The sequence below is a fragment of the Peromyscus maniculatus genome, chromosome 16 (assembly GCF_049852395.1).
Source record: "Peromyscus maniculatus bairdii isolate BWxNUB_F1_BW_parent chromosome 16, HU_Pman_BW_mat_3.1, whole genome shotgun sequence".
Lineage (NCBI taxonomy): Eukaryota > Metazoa > Chordata > Mammalia > Rodentia > Cricetidae > Peromyscus > Peromyscus maniculatus.
The window spans coordinates 3075223-3094781 of record NC_134867.1 but is presented as its reverse complement, the minus strand read 5'-3'; the positions used below and the strand labels follow the sequence as shown (position 1 = coordinate 3094781).

The 19559-nt window shown below is 36.3% G+C and overlaps 1 protein-coding gene across 6 annotated transcripts in view; it reads left to right on the top strand.

The window, feature by feature from the left end:
- Sim1 (SIM bHLH transcription factor 1) overlaps positions 1 to 19559 on the top strand; it is a 79773-nt gene that overhangs the window by 42015 nt on the left and 18199 nt on the right. For all 6 annotated transcript variants that reach the window (XM_076552339.1, XM_006983743.4, XM_076552338.1 and 3 more), the window contains one exon: positions 3816 to 3984. In XM_076552339.1, coding sequence (XP_076408454.1) covers positions 3816 to 3984 — 169 coding nt within the window. The remainder of the gene's footprint in view (positions 1 to 3815; positions 3985 to 19559) is intronic.

The following is a 19559-nucleotide window of genomic DNA, read 5'->3' as shown; positions in this document are numbered from 1 at the left end:
AGAGCTGGGCTGTGGTGGCACATGCCTTTAATGCCAGCACTCGGGAGGCAGAGCCAGGCAGATCTCTGTGAGTTCGAGGCCAGCATGGTTTACAGAACAAGATCCAGGATAGGCACCAAAACTACACAGAGAAACCCTGTCTTGAAAAACAAAACAAAAAGAACAACAAAAAAAGAATATCTGACAGATTTTTCTGTGAAGCAGGATTTTTTGAAGGACTGTCCTACCCTGTCTTGGCAAAGTTCGACAGTCACTTTCTTTTGTGTCCTGCTTGTAATTTGGACAGTGTACTTTCAGCAGTTAAGGCAAGGGCAGTTTCTTTTTCTGGTAGCTAACTTTGAGACAATAAAAGTAAACTCTATATGAAGGTTCTTAAATGTCCATCATACTTTTTTGAAGTAGATTAGTGCTGTCAGGAGCAGACATGTCTCACTGTCTTGGAAAGCCCTATGTTATTAAAACATTTTAAATACCATATTCTGTAGGTCTTTGAAGTGTTTGAAGATCAGCTATCTGTCTAAAAAATAGCTCTGTAAGACCTTGAAAACATACCTAACATGACTATATGTTTGATTGTTATAATAACATACTATTAACCTGCTCTTTATTTTCCTAAATAGCTTCCAAGGACTAAAACTTTAACATTATCTTTTTCAATGAAATGAGCTGCATAGGTACAATACCTTAAACAAGAATAGAAACACATACACAGTATAACAAAAATAATCTTAAATTTGTACCAATATAGAAAAATCCATACCAATGTAAAATATTTGAGACTAGTTGTTGTTTAAAAGTAGACCCAGCAATCCGCCCTTTTATCCCATCATTTCTATAGTATATCCTCCCTTTTCCCTGCAGAAAGAGATCCCTGAATCTAACTTCCTTTGCTTAGTTTTTGTTTTCTGATCATTGCCAATAACAACTTGTAAGCAACCACCTAAATGATGACAAACATCTATAACTCACTGAATGCCAAAAAATCATCCACCCCACCTCTGTGTTCTCTAGACTGCTTTCTATTGTCTGGGATGATGGTATCTTTAGAGGACCTGAGAAAATTGAGATAATGGTTAAGCCCTGAAAAAAAATAGCCATAACATTTGTTGTCCAGTCTCTGTGCAATGGGAAAGTACAAGGCTTATCTGTAGTCTTGGATGGAGTAGTCCATGAGGCTGGACCAGTTTTTCTATGTTTATTTCTTTGTCTGTAGTCAAGATTTTCAGGGCATCTCCCCTGAACAAACCTGATCTCTACCAACCTTAAATGAATCCACAGCTTTTCATTTTCTGTGGAAACAAAAGTATAATCTCTTTCCCAAAGTAATACATTTTCTGACTTCCTTTTTAAAGTTAAGGCATTACTAAAGTATCTACGCTGGTTTAATTTAGCAGTTCCTCTTAAAACCTATGTCTCATAGCAGCTGTCATTCACTCATGAGCAATCAAAAAATTCAAAGTCAACAGGATACCATATAAGATCCAGACTCTGTGTGTTTTCTATTTTTACATGTCTTATCCTTTTTATATTATTTTATTCTCTCTTTAAAGACTTTATCTTATCATTTATTAACTACTTTTTTCTATGACTCTTTATACCCATTTCCTTTTCTTTTTTAAGCCTATACACATTTTAAAAACATACTGTAACCTCTATAGAGATTTTTTCCCACCTGCTGCATTCTCTGACCACCTGAGATCAATCTTAAACTGCCATGTCAAATGCCACATGGCTCAGCCTAGCACATGGTGCTGGTGGCTGGCTCTAGCAGCAGCAGTAGTGACACCTGTGTGTACCGGCCCACCTGAGAGACTGCAAGACTAGAAAGCCACATCCAGATCCTTATCTGGAACTTTTCTTAGCTTTCTCAAGCCCTATGTTTAGACATTTGAGTCCCCATATTGGACACCAAATGTAGCAGGATTTTTTTGGACTGCCAGCCATATTATCAGTTATGAAAGCTTGGCCTTAGCTAAGGCTTGTTTCTAACTATCTCTTATAACTTAAATTAACTCATTTCTATTTGTCTGTATGCTGTCACATGGCTCATTGCTTTTACCTCTCCTCTTTCATGTTCTGCTTTCTCTGCATCTGGCTGGCAACCCCACTTTTCTTCTTCCCTGAGACCTCTCTGTCCCCAGGAGTCCCACCTGACCTCTTCTTGCCTAGCTATTGGTTATTCAACTCTTTATTAAACCAATCACAGTGACACATCTTCACACAGTGTAAAGGAATATTCTGCAATGTTTCCCCTTTTTTGTCTAAGTAAAAAAGAAAGATTTTCAGTCTAACAGATGCTATTGTAGTTTGCTGATCCGTGCCATTGCATGCCAGCGATAACACTGAAACTGGTTCATCGGGTTTCCATTCTTATTCACTTGAAAGACTCCTGGTCAGAATTATGCCTTTGCCTTTTTGAGTTGATAAGTAAATTGCATGTATTTCTATCATGTACTGGGGTTCTTGATATAGGTATACATTGTGTAGTGGCTAAATTAAGCATATGTAGTTTATACACTAGCTCACATACTTATAATGTTTGTTTTTCATAGTAAGAACACTTAAAAAATCTCTCATAGTAATTTTGAAGTAATTAATTATATTTTCCCATTTGCCTGATTTTGCTAGTCTTATAGGGAGGGAAAATGATCATAGGATAAATGAAGAAAGTAAAAGTAAGATAAAAAATTAGAAGAAGCTGGTAGATTTGCATAAAATGCCTGTATGAACGCTTCATAAGTGTTCTAGAGGGGATTGCAAATTAGACTTAAGGCTTTTTTTAAACCTCTAGTACAAAGGAGCAAAATATGATGCGATATATAGTTCACAGTGTTCTAGAGAGTAAAAAGAATCAGTCAGTTACCTTGGCACATTCCAATGAGTTCTGGAATTCTTAAGAAATTTCTCCAACAAGTGGTGATAAAGAAGACTATTTGAAAAAATTATTTTGGGAGACTAGAGGGAAGGTTGATACTCTCTGAAGAAAATTAGAAGTTTCAAGCGATATCTGGTGATGTCTGAAATGTCTTGGGGTTGCACCTATGGTCAGAACCAAGTGGATTTCATAACATTAGCTCCTTGGTCTCTTTATAGCAACCTGCAGTCAGTATGTATATTGTTTTTCTCCTGAATAGATTATAGTCTACTACACATTATAGTCATCATCTTCATTCTCATGTATCAGGAGCACAACAAATGTTTATTAGATAATGAAGGAATGGAAAAAGTCTGGTGGTAAAATGTACTCTGAGAGGACTGACTTATCCTGTTGAAAGGGATTTTTAGCTAATTTGAAGCTAGCTAGCTATAAGAGTGTTTAGAAAGTTTATCACAAGAGTATTGTTGTTGATATGGTAGCATTGGTTGTCTGTTGAGTTCACTCACATGAAAAACTTTAGGGTAGGCTTAATAATTCATATTGTACCATCCATGGCATGAAAACTCGCTCTACCACTTAACTCCCATCCTTTACAGGAGAAGGGCTGCGGGACTTCCCGAAGTCCACCGGGGTAACTCGGCAGACTTCTCTTGGGCCACTAGAAAGGTTACTGTTTAGGTTTTTTATTAAAAGTACTTATCCGAGTAATTAAAAGAGAGGTTTATCTTCTATTTAATAAAATCAATGGAAGGCAGCCACATTCACACACATTTGTTGAATGTGAGGCTTTTCTGGGATAACCCAGCTGTTTGGGGCAAAGCAGTTTGACAACTAACTTTTGCTTTCTTTTTATATATGGAGCACTGTCTCTTCCGATGATTTGCATGACTCTATTCCCTGTGGTGGCTGACTAAGACTTTGTTCTTCACCCCTGCAGGGACACAGAATACAAAGGGCTGCAGCTCTCCCTGGACCAGATCTCAGCCTCTAAGCCCACCTTCTCCTATACCAGCAGCTCCACACCCACCATCACTGACAACAGGAAGGGGGCTAAGTCTCGGCTCTCGGGCGCCAAGTCAAAATCCAGGACCTCCCCATATCCCCAGGTAAGTACATGGGTGTTTCACAACTTTCTTTTCTTTTTCTTTTTGACTTGATTTGATCTTGAAGTTGAAGAAGTATGAAATCTAATTATTATATGTTTTTGATAGATAAAAAAGTGTTAAGAGGAGTTGTGAATTGATTTTGTTGTTTGATGTGTTCATGGGAGGTTAGTTTTCATCATCACAGTTTCTTTGATATTTTTATTGATTCTACTTCTTGCTCTCTCTAACTCCCAACAATAATTAGCTTGGAAGATTTAGTAAGCACAATAAAACATAGGAAATAAGGCCTCAACAGAAAAGTTAAATTAAAATGGGAACTTTAAAAGAGAAAGACAGGAGGTTAAAATTAAGAATGAAGCATAGCTTCAGCATGAGATTTGCCCACAGACTGCATATGGGGGAACTGGGAGAGACAGAACCCTCCAGATGACAGGGAGAAAACTCCTTAACAATGCAGTGAGATGATGACACCCAGAGGAGGTACCCCAAAATAGTGAAGCATACATTTATGAGAAATGGTTTTTGGAGGGAAAGGAATATTTTTGTGACCAGTGTGTGAGAAATAGAAACTAGATTTTTGGCAAGATGTGTCTGTGCAGCTTCCTGCCTGGAGGAGGTAGCACAGGATTGAGGCTTCCCCACTCCCTGTAGCCTGTGCCCACTTTGCCTCCATCCTCTCTGGAGACAGACTGCCAGACTACTTGCAGCTCACTGTGGGTAACTCAGCAGATTATTCTTGGGCCAATAGAAAACCAGTGATCTTTCTGAGGCACTATTTTTTACTGCTTATTATTATTACTATTATTATTAAAAATACCAATCTCGGGATACAGAAATGATTATTTTTGTTCTTTTCAGAGCTGTTATTTTGTCAAATGTATAAGTGTGAACTATTTGAAGAAATGTTTTTCATTGACTCGGTTGTCATAAAAAAGCTACTATTTGTTAAATTATTTTAGTGTCTAGATAATGAAGATAAGAAGATAGTGACTTCTGCCACCAAGATGCTTAAGTCACATGGCTTGAAATCTTTCATAGAAGATTTCTTTACTCTGATAAAAGGGGGTGGGTAAGGCCTACATGCTTTTCAGTGCACAACTTCTTCCAGGATAGCTGAGTACTTTCCTTGTGAAGCATAGAGATGACGAGAGACACCGCCCGCCAATGGGAGCTGCTCCTTTCTCTAGAGAGTCTGTGAGGAGCTTTTTATATTACCATCTGGTGCTTTGGGAAGTGAGTTTTATTGCTTCCTTTTAGGAATGGATTATGCCTCTGAGTAGTCCTTTCCTCAAAAATAAATGAATGTTGAACATGCACAGATGAAAGAAGGATTTAAATTAGGAAATACTAAATTAAGAAGGAGTTTGTTCTTTGTTACATAGGAATTAACATGTACACATGTGGGTACACACATGTGCACAAATGCACATGCGCACATACACATGCATGCGTGCAGGCACACACATGTGAGTACTCACGTGCACACACATGCACACACGCATGTACACATACACACACACACACACACACACACACACACACACACACACACACACACACACGCACACACGCATACTCCTCTTATTGAACCTCTTAAACTTCATTGCATGATCTGTTTCCTTCCTGCTTCCTGTTGCATCTGTCTTAGTGTCTAAAGTTTCTATCACTTCACTCTAACAGTAGATGCTGTCCCATTAGATGACTTCTTGTGTGTGTTTAGCTGATGAGGAATTGATTTGAAAGTTAAACATATTGTGTAGTTTAAAAAATAAAAGTGGAAAGTAGAAAATTCCTCTTTATTGTTTTCTTTAGAATTGTAAGCTCTTCTATGATGTTTTGTAATGTTTAAAATCACAAGCATAAACAAAGCAAAACCCAAACACATATTGTTTACATAGGATTTCTCTTGTGTATTCATTTTTATGTTAATACTTGGAAATCAAGCTCTTAGAATTTTGGTTGTATGCCTCCTTTAAGCAGCACAGTTGACTATAAATTAAGTTTACCTAACATTTATGTGCCTACTAAAGGTTATTCTTAATTTTGTTTATTTTAGATAACCAAGGTGATAGATAAATCATTTTTTAAGTTTTCACTGTATGGGTACTAGCACACACATGCCAGGAAGGAGACATAAGTTTTCTGCTTACAAGGAGCCAGTGGTACAGAATGGCAGGTGAACAGACATTTGGTGTGAGAGTATCCTTGGAGAAGTATCATTGGAAAAGTGTGACAACCAAGGCAAACTCATAGTTTCTGCTGGAAGAGAACAACTTCGAAATCTGTCCATCTTAGATATATTTAAATCTTCAGAAATTTTAAAGTAAAAGAAAGCTCTTCAAAAATTTTTGGTTCAAATTATTCTTTAGGAATAGCTAGTCTTCAAATTTTATGCAGCATAGTTCTTTTTTAAAATTTTTTTCAGATTTATTTATTTTTATTTTATGTGTACTGGTGTTTTGCCAGCATGTACGTTTGTATGCCGTGTATTCAGTGCTCAATGGATGCCAGCAAAGGGCATCAGATCCTCTGGAACTGGAGTTAAAGACAGTTGTTAGCCTCATGTGGGTGCTGGGAATTGAACCCTGGTGTTTCAGAAGAGCAGTCAGGTCTCTTAACTCCTTAGTCATCTCTTTACACCCCCGCCCCCATGTGGCATTGTTCTTATAAGTTTTCAACTCAGCATGTGTGAGCTGAAGATCTGTTTCAGAAAGATGCTACAGTGATCATTGTGAGATCTGAGGATACAGACTGGGTAAAATATAAACAAGTGGTATAAGAAATATTCTTAAAATTTTCAGTAATGTTAAAGTAGTAAATTATACTATAGAGAAAGAAATGTAATGAGAAATGATATGTATACAGGGCTTTGTGAATTGTGTCTGAATGGTGTGGGTGATCTAACTTTGGGGTAGGATCATGTATATCAAAGTGAAAAAGTCAGGAAAACCAAGACTGAGAAATGCAAGAGCATGTTATCAATGTGACTGGGTCTAGAGATGGAGTGGGGGAAGGTTGGTGTTTCTGAATGAGTGAGTGATGGTTGAAAAATAGATTGGTGCCAATATATACTAATTTTTTGTGGAAAATAAGTAAAGTTTTTTGGGTAGGGTGTAAGAATACTGATAAGGTAAAACAAGGAAAATTATTCAGGGGACTAATTCATATAGTTCTGATGTGAGTTTATAAAGACCTGTTAAAAATAAAGAATGGTTAAATTTCTTTATCCTGGGCTTCTGTACCCCTTTTTGTTATAGATATATTTTGGTTATATTTTATATCACTATTTTGAGATTATACTTCTACAGCTTGTTTTCAGTTTTTCAAATCAAACATATTGAATTCCTCCATGTGTATTAGTAGATGAATAATGATAATGAGACTATGGCTTGAATTACATATAAGATACCTCTGCCCATTTTGGGGGTAATTTTTATTTATACTTTTCTTTAAAACTTCATTGTAAAGAACTTGCAAATAAAAGCACCACATGCTCATTTTCAAAGTATTCTTTTCTCTTTGTTATTTCTATCTGCAAGTTCTCATTTGATGTTTCAGAAGGCAAATTTCATAGCAAAATGTAGCCTACAAAGTAATGGTAGTTTAATGATTCAATATTATTTGTTACTCCCTTTTATTGGTGTATATTAGGCACATTAAAAATTTCTAGCAGATATCTAATAAATGGCAAACAGCAACCTTGCTTTTTTGAATTATTTATGTACTGTTCTATGAACATTCAAGATATGCACAAATTATAATTCATTCCCAGCCTCTAGTTTGGGTGCAGGAGTAGACGAATCTTCAGATCCTTCTCTGGTATTAGAAACCCTTGGGAATAATTTTAGACTTGATTACATTATGGTTGCTTAATGAATGACTGGATCGCCCTTGAACCTCTGTGCATTACTTGAGTTGGGAAAGGTCAAAATAGAATTGCTTTGAATGGTTATAGAAAAACTGCGATAGAAAACATTGTGGTTAATTTTTTTTCATTCCTCACACAGTGTCAGGGCTGCAATCCTGTCACAGTGCTGCAGTAGTCTATTGTTATTTATTTTATGCATGCAGTTTTCGTAGTTCAAAGGAACTGGAGCTACTGAGTTTATAGAATTTATTTTTCAGAACTTATGTGTTATAGATTGCTACTATGTTTTCCACATATTTTTTGTAACTAGGCCTGACTACTCTAATACCAGTTGAAAGTTATCGTGCAATGGTTAACTTATGTCAATCACGAGTAAATGCCTCCTGACTTCAGAGTTTCCTTTTAAACTTTTTACATTAGTATGTTTATAGTTGTGTTTAATACAGTTAGTTCATGGCAGCTGAGTTTATTGCATCATCTCACTCTTCTCTCATCTTCTCTCTAATCAGTAGTAACCAACACATGTGTCATCCCTCCAAGGATGTATGTGTTACACTGTGGAAGCTTCTGAAATCTGAAAGTATTTAATCACTTGTTTCAGATACACTGTAACACTTGTGAGTTTTATTTGACATCTGTTCCTTCAAACAATCTCACAGAACCCTCTTAATTTTCATGGCCAGCAGTCTGGATTCCTTTGGGTGAAGGTAGAAATTCTCTTGGAAATTCTGGGAACCTGACATTTTAAGTTACAGAAAAAAAAAAAGTACCAATAATTTTGCAAGAAAGTAATTCCATTACACAAAGTACTTTTATCATTACTATATAGCTATCTTTCATTTGATGTTTTATATATAGCATGAAAACATGGAATTCTTGACTAATTTTGAAAAATACTGATTTTTTTTTTTTTTTATAAAAATGAAACCATCTTTCCAGAAAGTCTTATACTATGCAGGCTAGTTCATATTACTGGGGTTAGGCCACATATAAATTTAGGACATATCTTCAAATATCAGGAGATTATTAAAACAATTTTGACCCTTTTAGATTATTTCCATATACGAACTTCTGAGTATTATTTTAGAAAATATTTTGTTCAGTATAGTGAGACTTGGGGTTCCTGCTTTGTTTTCTTTTCTTTTTCTTTTTTTCTTTTTTTTGATTTTTTGAGACAGGGTTTCTCTGTGTAGCTTTGCGCCTTTCCTGGAACTCACTTGGTAGCCCAGGCTGGCCTCGAACTCACAGAGATCCGCCTGCCTCTGCCTCCCGAGTACTGGGATTAAAGGTGTGCGCCACCACCGCCCGGCCTCCTGCTTTGTTTTCAATTAAGTTCTTCATTTACTTAAGAACACCTAAAGTAGGCATAAATTTCAGAAGATGAGTGCTTTAGGAACTATGACCATCATGCAGATGAGGGAGAAAAAAAAAAAAACAACTAGCCTGTTAGAGAGGAATTAGATGTGGCCAGTCACGGGTTCTCATTCCCTTGGCAACTGTCTGGCAGAGAGGAAGACAGTATGTTCAGGAGTATTGGCTTCTGCCTACTCTTCCCTTAATACATTCAAGAAGTTTGGAATCATATCAAGTATATTTTCTGACCACAATGATACAAAAGCAAAAGTCAATAACAGAAAGAAAATTGAGAAATTCACAAATATATAGAAATTAAATAACTTATTCCTGAGCAGCTAATGAGTCAAAGGGAAACAAAGCCTAACAAAAATCCTGAGACAGATGAAAAACAAGACTGGGCAAGCCACACCAGATAAAGAAAATGCTAAGAGAAGGCTAATAGCGATGAAGAGTTCTGTGAGAAGAGTGGGCATCTGGAGCGTAGCCCCGGGCAGAAACACAAAGGATGGTTTCAATTTAACTTAAGCCTAAAGATGAAGTTCACAGAAGAATGAAGAAAGTGAAGATTACAAGTAAACGAAACGTGGAAAACTGTAGTTAAATCTTTTACTTTTATTTGTATTTATTGGCTTAATTTTTTTCATACAATATACTTTGATATTTTGATCATATTCTTCCCCCAACTCCTCCCAGATCTTCCGTACCTCCCTACCAACCTGACTTTGTTCTCTCTCTCTCTCTCTCTCTCTCTCTCTCTCTCTCTCTCTCTCTCTCTCTCTCTCTCTCTCTCTCTCTCAAAGGGGTGGAGAGACAGAACAGCAGTTAAGAACACTTATTCTTCTTCTAAAAGACTAGAGTTTGGTTCCCAGCACTCAGAGCTGGTGACTCACAACTACCTATAACTGCAGCTTCAGGGGATCCAATGCCCTCTACTGGTCTCTGTGGGCCCTCAAGTGGCATTCACACAAAGAGCACACACACAAAACAACAACAATAAAAACCCAAACAACAACAATCCCCCCCCCCAAAAAAAAACTCCCCAGAAAGACAAGTTTGTGATCCCATGGCTTCTCTACTAAATTCTATCAAACATTTACAGAAGAATTATAGGTGGCTCTTTTCAAAGTTCTCTAAAAAAATTGAAGACAAGTTCTCAAACTAACTTAAGGCCAGATTCTTACCTATACTACAGCCAGAAAAGGACACCCCAAGAAGAGAAGACAGTATTGTGAACAGAGAAGCAGGCTTTTCAGCTCTCCTAACAGACTAAGTTAATAAGCACGTTAAAAGACTCAGACATGAACAGGTGGGACAAATCAGTGAATGTGATACACCACAGTGGAGTTTAGAATTTATATGATTATCAAACTAAAGGCAGAGAGATGACTTGACAAAATTCAGCATTATTTAATAAAAACTCTATAAACTGGTTATGGAACAAACGTGCTTCAATATAATAAAGACAACAAACTTGATGAAACCATAGCTAACATAGTGAAAGGCTGAAAGCTTTTCTTGGATATAATCAAAGTGCATATATGAAAGTATCATAATGAAACCCATTATGTTGTGCAATTAATACATATGAATAAAGAAGTTGAAAGAGAAGACATAAACAGAGAAAATTTATGTGCTGATCTACAAAAATCCTGAAATCACTAGAGCGAGATTGAGCATCACACAGAAAGAAGAGCAAGCTGGCCGCATCATGCTTTCCGATTTCAAACTATATTACAAAGCTCCAGTAATCAAAACATTATATCAGCATAAGACAGAGTCTAGAAATAAATTCCTGCCTACCTGATCAACTAATATTTGACTAGTACACAAGAGTGAGCAAAGAGTGTTTGGAAAACTGGATTTGGATATCCAATTTTTGATTTAGATTTCAAACAATGCATTAGATCTGTCTTCTACCAAATACAAGAATATCTTGATACTGATTATTTGACTTAAGACCAGACACTATAAAGTTTGTAGGAGAAGTGATATGAAATGTTGAAGATGTGATGCAAAGCAAAATACCTTGTGTGTCTCCAGAAGAACGTAAATTAATGAAGCTATTCTAGAAGATAGCATAGGAGTTCCTTAAAAAAAAAAAAAATTAAAACTGGAGCCACCACATCATCCAGCAAACCCATTTCCTGGTGTCTATGTATGGAAAAGTAAATCATTGTATCAACTGTAATGAAGCATTATTTACAATAGTGAAGAAATGGAATTGACCTGTGTCTACTGATGTATGAACAGCCCAAAAAATTATACGTAATCCATTATCATGTAATGTAAAAGAAGGAAATCTTTCCACCTATGAAATACAGCAGACAATGGAAAATACTGTATGTTTTCACTTGTATGTATCTAGACTAGTCTCAGTTATTGGAGTAGAATGGTAGTTGCCAGATACTCAGGGTGGGGACTGTTGTTAGTCAGAGTATAACTTTCAGTTTTAAGATGGATATGTCTGGGAGCCTAATCTTAAATATGATGATTGTAGTTAACAACACGATAATGTGTGCTTGAAATCTGATGAAAGAAATTTAAAATTTTCATACAAGATTCAAATAATTATCCAAAGGTGGATATGTTAACAAACTTGCAAATGGTAATAATTTTATAACATTAACTTACCATATTATATACCTTAAATATATGATGCTCAGCTAAGATGTAGAAAGGTTCAATGCATTTGCTACCTCATCTATACTATTTGAGTTTTCTATACTTAGAAGAAGGAACTGTGGACCTGTCCTGTTTAGTCTACAATGTAGAATGAGTTGACTCAGGAGAGGGTCTTTAAGTTTCTATTTCTTTTCACAAAGTCAGAAATATGATAAATTTTGTAGTGTGCAGAAGTTATTAATATGTTTACCAACACATCAGCATAAATTGATTGTGGATGACATGTCATAGAACACAGCCAAGAGTAGCTTGGGTATACATCTGAACCCAACTGATCTGCCACCTACATGTGGAAGATCGGAGAGTCAGTACACAGTGCTATTGGGCTGTCAATGCCCTTTACCTCCTTAATTATCATTCAAATTAATGCTAGTCATTCTGGAAACCCAGGATTTACTCATTGGGCTGGAGCTACTTCACATTACCAGAGCAAATTAGTGTATCCCTGATCATTACAGTTGGGGTTTCTATGATTTAAAGACTTTAAACATTTATTCCATGTTTATTCCTATCTGTTTAAAATTCTCTGTGCAATGGAAATGCTTATACAAGTCCATAGGAACTCTCCTTTGAATTTGCAAAAGGGATGGATTGTGGATGTCATGTTTAGGAACAGCTCTGTCCATATGGAACCTGATGGGAGATGCTTTATAGAACGACACTAGAGGAAACTTAGCCCCTGTTCTGGCATGCTGACTCATTTACAGATGTAGGTCAGTTTAACAGCTGATGAGTTGTCTACTATGGTTGCTTTTCTGTGGAGAAAATGAATAAATGAAACCCAGGAACAGTTTTTGTCTATAGGAGTATATTAAGAGAAGTGATGAGTGTGAGTATGTGTTTTGGCATCTGTAGGTGCTCTTATACTTTTTCTTTAACTTTTTTTGTTTGTTTCTTTTTTCCTATTCTGGTTTCTTTGTTTTTATTTTGTTTCTTTCTAGATGCCTGTTTGTTTTCTAATGAGAGAGGGGTGGGTGGGGAGGTAGGGAGGATCTGATGGGAGCTGGGGGAGGAGAAACTGTAATCAGAATATGTTGTGTGAAAAATATTATTTTTAATCAAAAAGAGTTCTATGATATTTCAAACTATAGTTAAGGCATATTATAAAAATTTGCCATTTCTATTTTAAGAGCTGTATCACAGAATTTCAGGTATGAAAGACTTATTGCCAGAATAGTTTTTTGAGCTGAACATAACTAAAATGTGAATTGAAGCTTTTAAAAATTATAATAAATAACAGATTATACCATAAAGGGATCAAATAATTAAATAAATAATAAGTGAAAGTTTTCTTAGACCATTCCTAAATATTGATTTTGTGAAGTTAATAGTTGTACCATTCTCTAAAATAAGGAAGAAATAACCCAAACATTTAGTTTATAATACTTGAATTTTGTTATAGTATCTGCTTTCCAATCACTTGTAATATAACTGGGATTATTTACTTTCAAATTCAAGACTAATACCCCTTTTCCTTTAAAATATTTTCTATGAACTGGTGATACACATCTGAGTGGCAGAATGCTTCTCCTAGCATGAGCAAGGACGTGGATTCCATACCTAGGATTAAACACTAGAAAAGGAGAGAGAGAGGGAGGAAGGATGAAGGAGGAGGAGGGGGAGGAGGAAGAATGTTTCCTATTATTTTTCAAAAAATATTTTAAAAACTCTTTGGAACCATATGATAAGCTAAATAATTTCTCAGAGTGTTCTTTCCCAATGCTAATATTAGTGACATTCATATAGCAATGAAATATTAGTGACATTCATATAGCAATGAAATATTAGTGACATTCATATAGCAATGAAATATTAGTGACATTCATACAGCAATCACACTGCACTTCGCCTTTCTCAGTGTGTAATTTCATGCAGAGTTCTTCTTGCTGTTAATTCTTATTACAGTAAGTTATAGTTAAAGCAGTGGCAGCAAGCTTTCTCTAGAAAGCTTGATGAGGAGTGCAGAAAGTGATGTGCACTTAGTGTTCTTCTCCAGTTGCAGTTTTCAGAGCCCTAAATTCTTTCAAGTTAGAAAAGAACTCTATTATTTGTCTGTTGCTCAGTTATGTGATCATAGGCACGTGAGTTCAGTCATCCTCAAATTAGTACCTTGTGTTATTTTCATTTTAAAAATTGTTTGATTCTGCCATTAATTTCGTTGTTCACCCCTGGGGAAAACCTCTGGCCATTTCCAATGTGTATAAGCCACAGGCATTCCTTACAGTAAACAGGGCTCCTGGCTGAGGGGAGCATCCCAAGCAGTGGGCTTATTCTAATGGACATGCTGTACCACTTTAATCTAACTCTTTCACCATCTGTTCTTCCCATACAGTGAATGAAAAAAAAAAGAACATATTTTATGTTTCAGGGTTACATTAGCAAAAGTAAGATAAAAGTGATTTAAAAGCATGCATATGTTCGCAGTATAATACAGTCTGCATCTGTGATGTTTTTTCTCATGGTTCAGACACAAATCAAGAGGAAAGCTGCTCAAGCTTGATAGAGTGAAAGTTTTTCATGGAAAACAGGACTTCACCATCAGAGGGTCTCTTAATACGTTTTACAGCTAAAAATGATAAAACTGCAATGAGCTGCCAGAATAAAAATAGATAACTGTTACTGCTATTGTTGGAACATCTGGCATTTTTCCTGAGTTAGATTGTTGCTGCCACATCCAGATGAATGCAGAACACCTGTCTGGAACATGCTGTTGAGGCAGACTGCATTCTAGCACTGTTAGCACAAAAGGGAGAATCTACGGGTGTAACTGTGTGAGAAGACTGCTTTAGCAATTGTAGGACACTACCCAAGGAGTATGAAGGTGGCTTACTAGGTTGTCCCAGTTGGAAATAGCCCCCTCTGTATAAACATTAGAGGCAGGACTTTGTTGCTCTTTCCTTTTTTTATTTGCATATATCTAAACCTAAGCGGGGTAGTGGAAAGATAGAGGGTTGTGTAATTGCCCCTTCCCTCTTAAGCTTCATAATCATGTCACTTTGGGCACATGTTTAGTATTTTTCAAGTCATATTTTTTATGACTGTAAATAGGTTAATAATATTAACCTTTAAGATGTTAACATCTAATAAAACTGTGTCTGTGGAATCTTAACGAAGTGCTGGACAGATACCAACTGTTTCCTAAGGGTAACTTTTGTAATAGCATCAATTAACACATGTAAATCAAAGTACATAATTCTAAATCAGTCAAAGTGCACCTACCTATTGCAGCAACTCCAAGTATTGAAGAGGAAACTCATATTTTCCTTCTTTCAACTCCTTTTAAATCCCTATTTGAGTGCTTATTGTTTTAGTCCATATTAAAACTATTGTCTGTGCATCATTGTATCCAAACGAACTCGAACACCTTGAAAAGGGGAGTGTTACTCAATTTTTCTTATCAGCTGGTAGGCTGCATTGTAAATAGTTTACACTGGATGCACACAAGACTTAACTGATGGCTGAGACCTTTAACCTTGTAAGAACAGTTTCTTCTAGAAGGAATGATTCTTTCATGAGCAGAATCCCAAAGGGGAGCTTGTGGTGGCATATGGTTTCCTGTTTTAAGAGAACAAGGGCATTCATTCTTCATCTGACTTGTTTTAAAATGTGAAAACATGAATGCTTTAATTTTTGAAAATTAAAATGAAAAGTCGGGTTAATTAAGGTGTAGTGTACCTAGACTGACAACATGTTTTCTAAGAAATGAAAATAGAAATTCCAGTAAAATTAACCCAAAATTAATTCTCAGTGAACTTTCTTTGATGGATGTAAACTAATTGAAATAGGAAATTCAGTCATTTAGTTTGTCAGATTTATGTTATAGGAGGACATAGTACAACTTTTCAAAGAAGAGCTATAGATACCCAGCAGCTCATATATCATGCCTTTACTTGATAGTATAGATGCCAAGAATGGCGAGGGGAATCATCAACAAGCTAGTATGTGACTCCATGGATGATTCTCTGTCCCTGCTGTTAGTCATTGTTCTACTATTGTGAAGACACACCATGACAAAGGCAACACTTATAAAAGAAAGCATTTAATTGGGGGCTGGCTTACAGTTTCAGAGGCTAAGTCCATTATTATCATGGCAGGGAATATGGCAGTACACAGGCAGGCATGGTGCTGGAGAAACATCTGGGAGCTTTATATCCTTAGCTACAGGCATCAGGCAGAGAGAGAGACGGGGGGAGAGAGAGAGAGAGAGAGAGAGAGAGAGAGAGAGAGAGAGAGAGAGAGAGAGAGAGGAGACTCTGACTGGGTGGGCTTTTGAAACCTCAAAACCCACCCCTAGTGACGCACTTTCTCCAACAAGGCCACAGCCACTCCAGCAAGGCCACACCTCCTAATCCTACCCTGACAGCTCATCAACTGGGGACTAAGTATATAAATATATGAGCCTATGGGGCCACTCTCATTCAAACTCCTCCACCTGCTATGTCCCTTCTATATCCTTGGTATGTGTCTCTAGGCTTTTATCAGTGTGTAAGCAAAGTACATTGTGGCAAGAAAAGTTGGAGTATTTGTAGGAAGACTTTGTGTGTGGGGATTGCGTAGTAGCCTAATTTCCTTTTGCAGTTGGGAATGCATATTTTAATTTCTTATATATTTGTAATGTTTTTAGTACAATGAAAATAGTGCATTCTAAAGGACAAATAATTTTACAGAATGGTTTTATGGTAATTCTTCCTATCTACCTAAGTGAAAGTGACTAACTAATGACCTTTACATAACAAGTACATGTCTATAATATGCTTGCATTTTGAGGTTTGTCTTAGCCCTAGCTGAACTGGAATTCACTATGTAGACCAGGCTGACGTGGAACTAACAGAGATTTTCCTGCCTCTCCCTCCTGAGTGCTGTAGTTAAAGGCAGTCCTATGAAGCAGTCTGTTCCTTTTCTCCACACGAGAAAACCAACACTCAGGAAGAGAGATCTCTTATACAAGTCACATCACACTGGTATATCAACCCTTGTTTCTATTCAAATTCCCAACTGACAAGCTTGAATTGTCTTTTTATGATTAAAGATCATAGTTATGAAAATGAAGATATTTGAATATTTAAGTTTAAGCTTTGTTAGAGAAAGTTTCTATTCAAGAAAAATGTGTTTTTTACAAAGGGCTTTATTTCAAATTGATTTTCAAATATTTATTTTCAAATTATTAAATATTTAAAGGAAAACCTACAGTGTTATTGCAGTATATCCACCCACACTAAGTTTACATTCCCAGTGCTTAACTGTCTCTTCAAGTTTGCTCTATCATGATTTCTCTCTTATTTTTTCTCTTCTGTCATTTCTTTTTCTGGACCATTTGGGAGTAGATACATACATGATCACACCCTACCTAAACCTTAGTATTTGTGTATTTCATCAAGATGTGGATACTTTCTTAGACAACCTCAGCACAGTTATCAGTCTGAGGAAACTCACATTAGTAAAATATTTGGCCTCACATTACAGATGTAACACAAGGCAGTGTTCTTTGTCACAGTATCTGCAGTTTTCCTGCAGTACACATTTCCATCCAGGGTTTATATTGCACATAGTTGTTGCATATTATAGTCTTCCTTCATTTGAATTGCTCCTTGTCTTGGCTACCTTTTTTCCACATCTCTGTCAGTTTTGGAGAATAAAGCCCAGTTTTATCTATGTTTTGAGTTTGTGCTGCATCTCCATGGTTCAGTTCAATTACCTGCTACCTCTGGAGCACTCCCATAAGTGCTATGGACAGAGTATGTTCATCTAAAGGCCCTGACATCTATCTAAGCTGTTTGCAATGTCAGTGTTTATCACCTGCTTTCTCTACCAAGTAACCACTTCTTATCTTTTTCAAATGAAAAGCAGTTAGATTCTTGAAACCCTAAAACTAGTTTATTCCTCATAAACTCTTCCCTTGATTCCTCTGTGATCATTTATGTTTAAATAACTCTTTGTTAGGTTGGTTGCAGGTTTTTTTTTCTAACCCAAACACTCCTTCCACACGTGGCTGATTGGCATACGCTCATTGATGTTTCTGTGTTTGTTGGACTGAAATCTTCTGATACTGCCTTTATTTGCCTTTAAGTTTTCTCTATTTTGCCAGTGGGAATTCCTTAAGGCTGGCCCTTATGTCTTTTTGACACATCTCCATCATTTTATTTTATTTATTTTTTTTGAGCACTTTCTTACTTTCTGGCTCTCCAAGATATTTCAAACTCCCTACCTGCCCTAGTCCTAGCAAGAGTGATTTCTCCAAAGAGTTCTGTTCCTTTTAGAGGAAAATGGTATTTAGAAACAGAAATACATATACTTAGTGTGATTATTCCCTGGGATATATTAGCGCTTCTAGGCCATTTCAGCAGATAGTGTTGGGAGACAGCTTCCTATTTCCCTTCTTGTTACCCCTTCTCCTTCTCCCTGGTAGAAACCAATTTGCTTATTCTTGAGTTGATACATCTTGTGTTTTTTATGCAAAAATTAGAAGATAAACATTTTTTACTTCTCGTATTTTTGCATGAAAGATAGCATTATATATAATACATATATGTATATATGTATATAGTAGGTTCTTAATTCTCTTTCCCATGTTTTCCTTTGTTATGCCTCTTCATTGGGTATACATACTGTTTATTTAACTAATATTTTGTGTTTGAACATTTAGATGATTTCTAATGTTTTACAAATACAGTTGTAGTTATAACATTGTGTTTGATACACAGCTATGTACTTTAATCTGTCTAGTTTTGTGTTTAATTAAAACACAATTTAGTTAGTTTAGTTAAAACAGGAGTCTTCCTCATGTTTTAAAATGTATTAAAAGTATTTGTCTTATACTGAGAGTTGTGTGTTGTTTTCACAGTATGAAACACATCTCTGAGTTTCTTCTCAAATCTCTGGTTTCTGCTTCATATGGATAGAACTCATGTGGTAGTTTGAATGTAATTAGCTCCCATAAGTTCATAGGGAGTGGCATTATTAGGAGGTATGGCCTTGTTGAAATAAGGTGGCCTTGTTGGATAAAGTGTGTCAGTGTTGGGGAGAGCTTTGAGGTCTGCTAAACTCAAGCTATGCCTAGTTCAGACCACTTCCTGTTGCCTGTGTATCAAGACGTAGGATTCTCAGCTGCTTCTCCAGCACCATGTCTGCCTACATGCCCCCGTGTTGATAAACCAATTTCTACGTTATTAAGATCTCAGTTCCTGACTTTTTGTCTACATTGGCCTTGTTTGTGTTGTACCTCTTTACTTTTAGACTTTGAAACACAATCTCTTTTCTACTCTTTGTCTGTAAATGAGGTGTACATGGTGTGTGACACATGCGTATGTAAGTGTGGATGCATATGCCCATATAAAAGTCAGTGGTATGTTTGGTGTACTGTTTTGTTACTCTTTCTTATTCCCTTATACTCACTGAAACTGGAGCTAGGCTGATGGCCAACAAGTCTCAGTGACCCTGCTTTCTCTTCCCCCATAACCCTGGGTTAACAGGCACATAGAACCAGGACCAGCTTTTATATAGGTTCTGAGGATTTGAATTCAGATTCTCACATTTGTACAAGAGGTATTATGTTCCAAGCACCTGAAATATTGTCTATTATCATGATAGATTGATATTTTGTTTTGTGAATCAGTTTAAACATCTTGTTTCTTCTTATTTATAATTTAAGCTGATTTATACTTATTGTCTT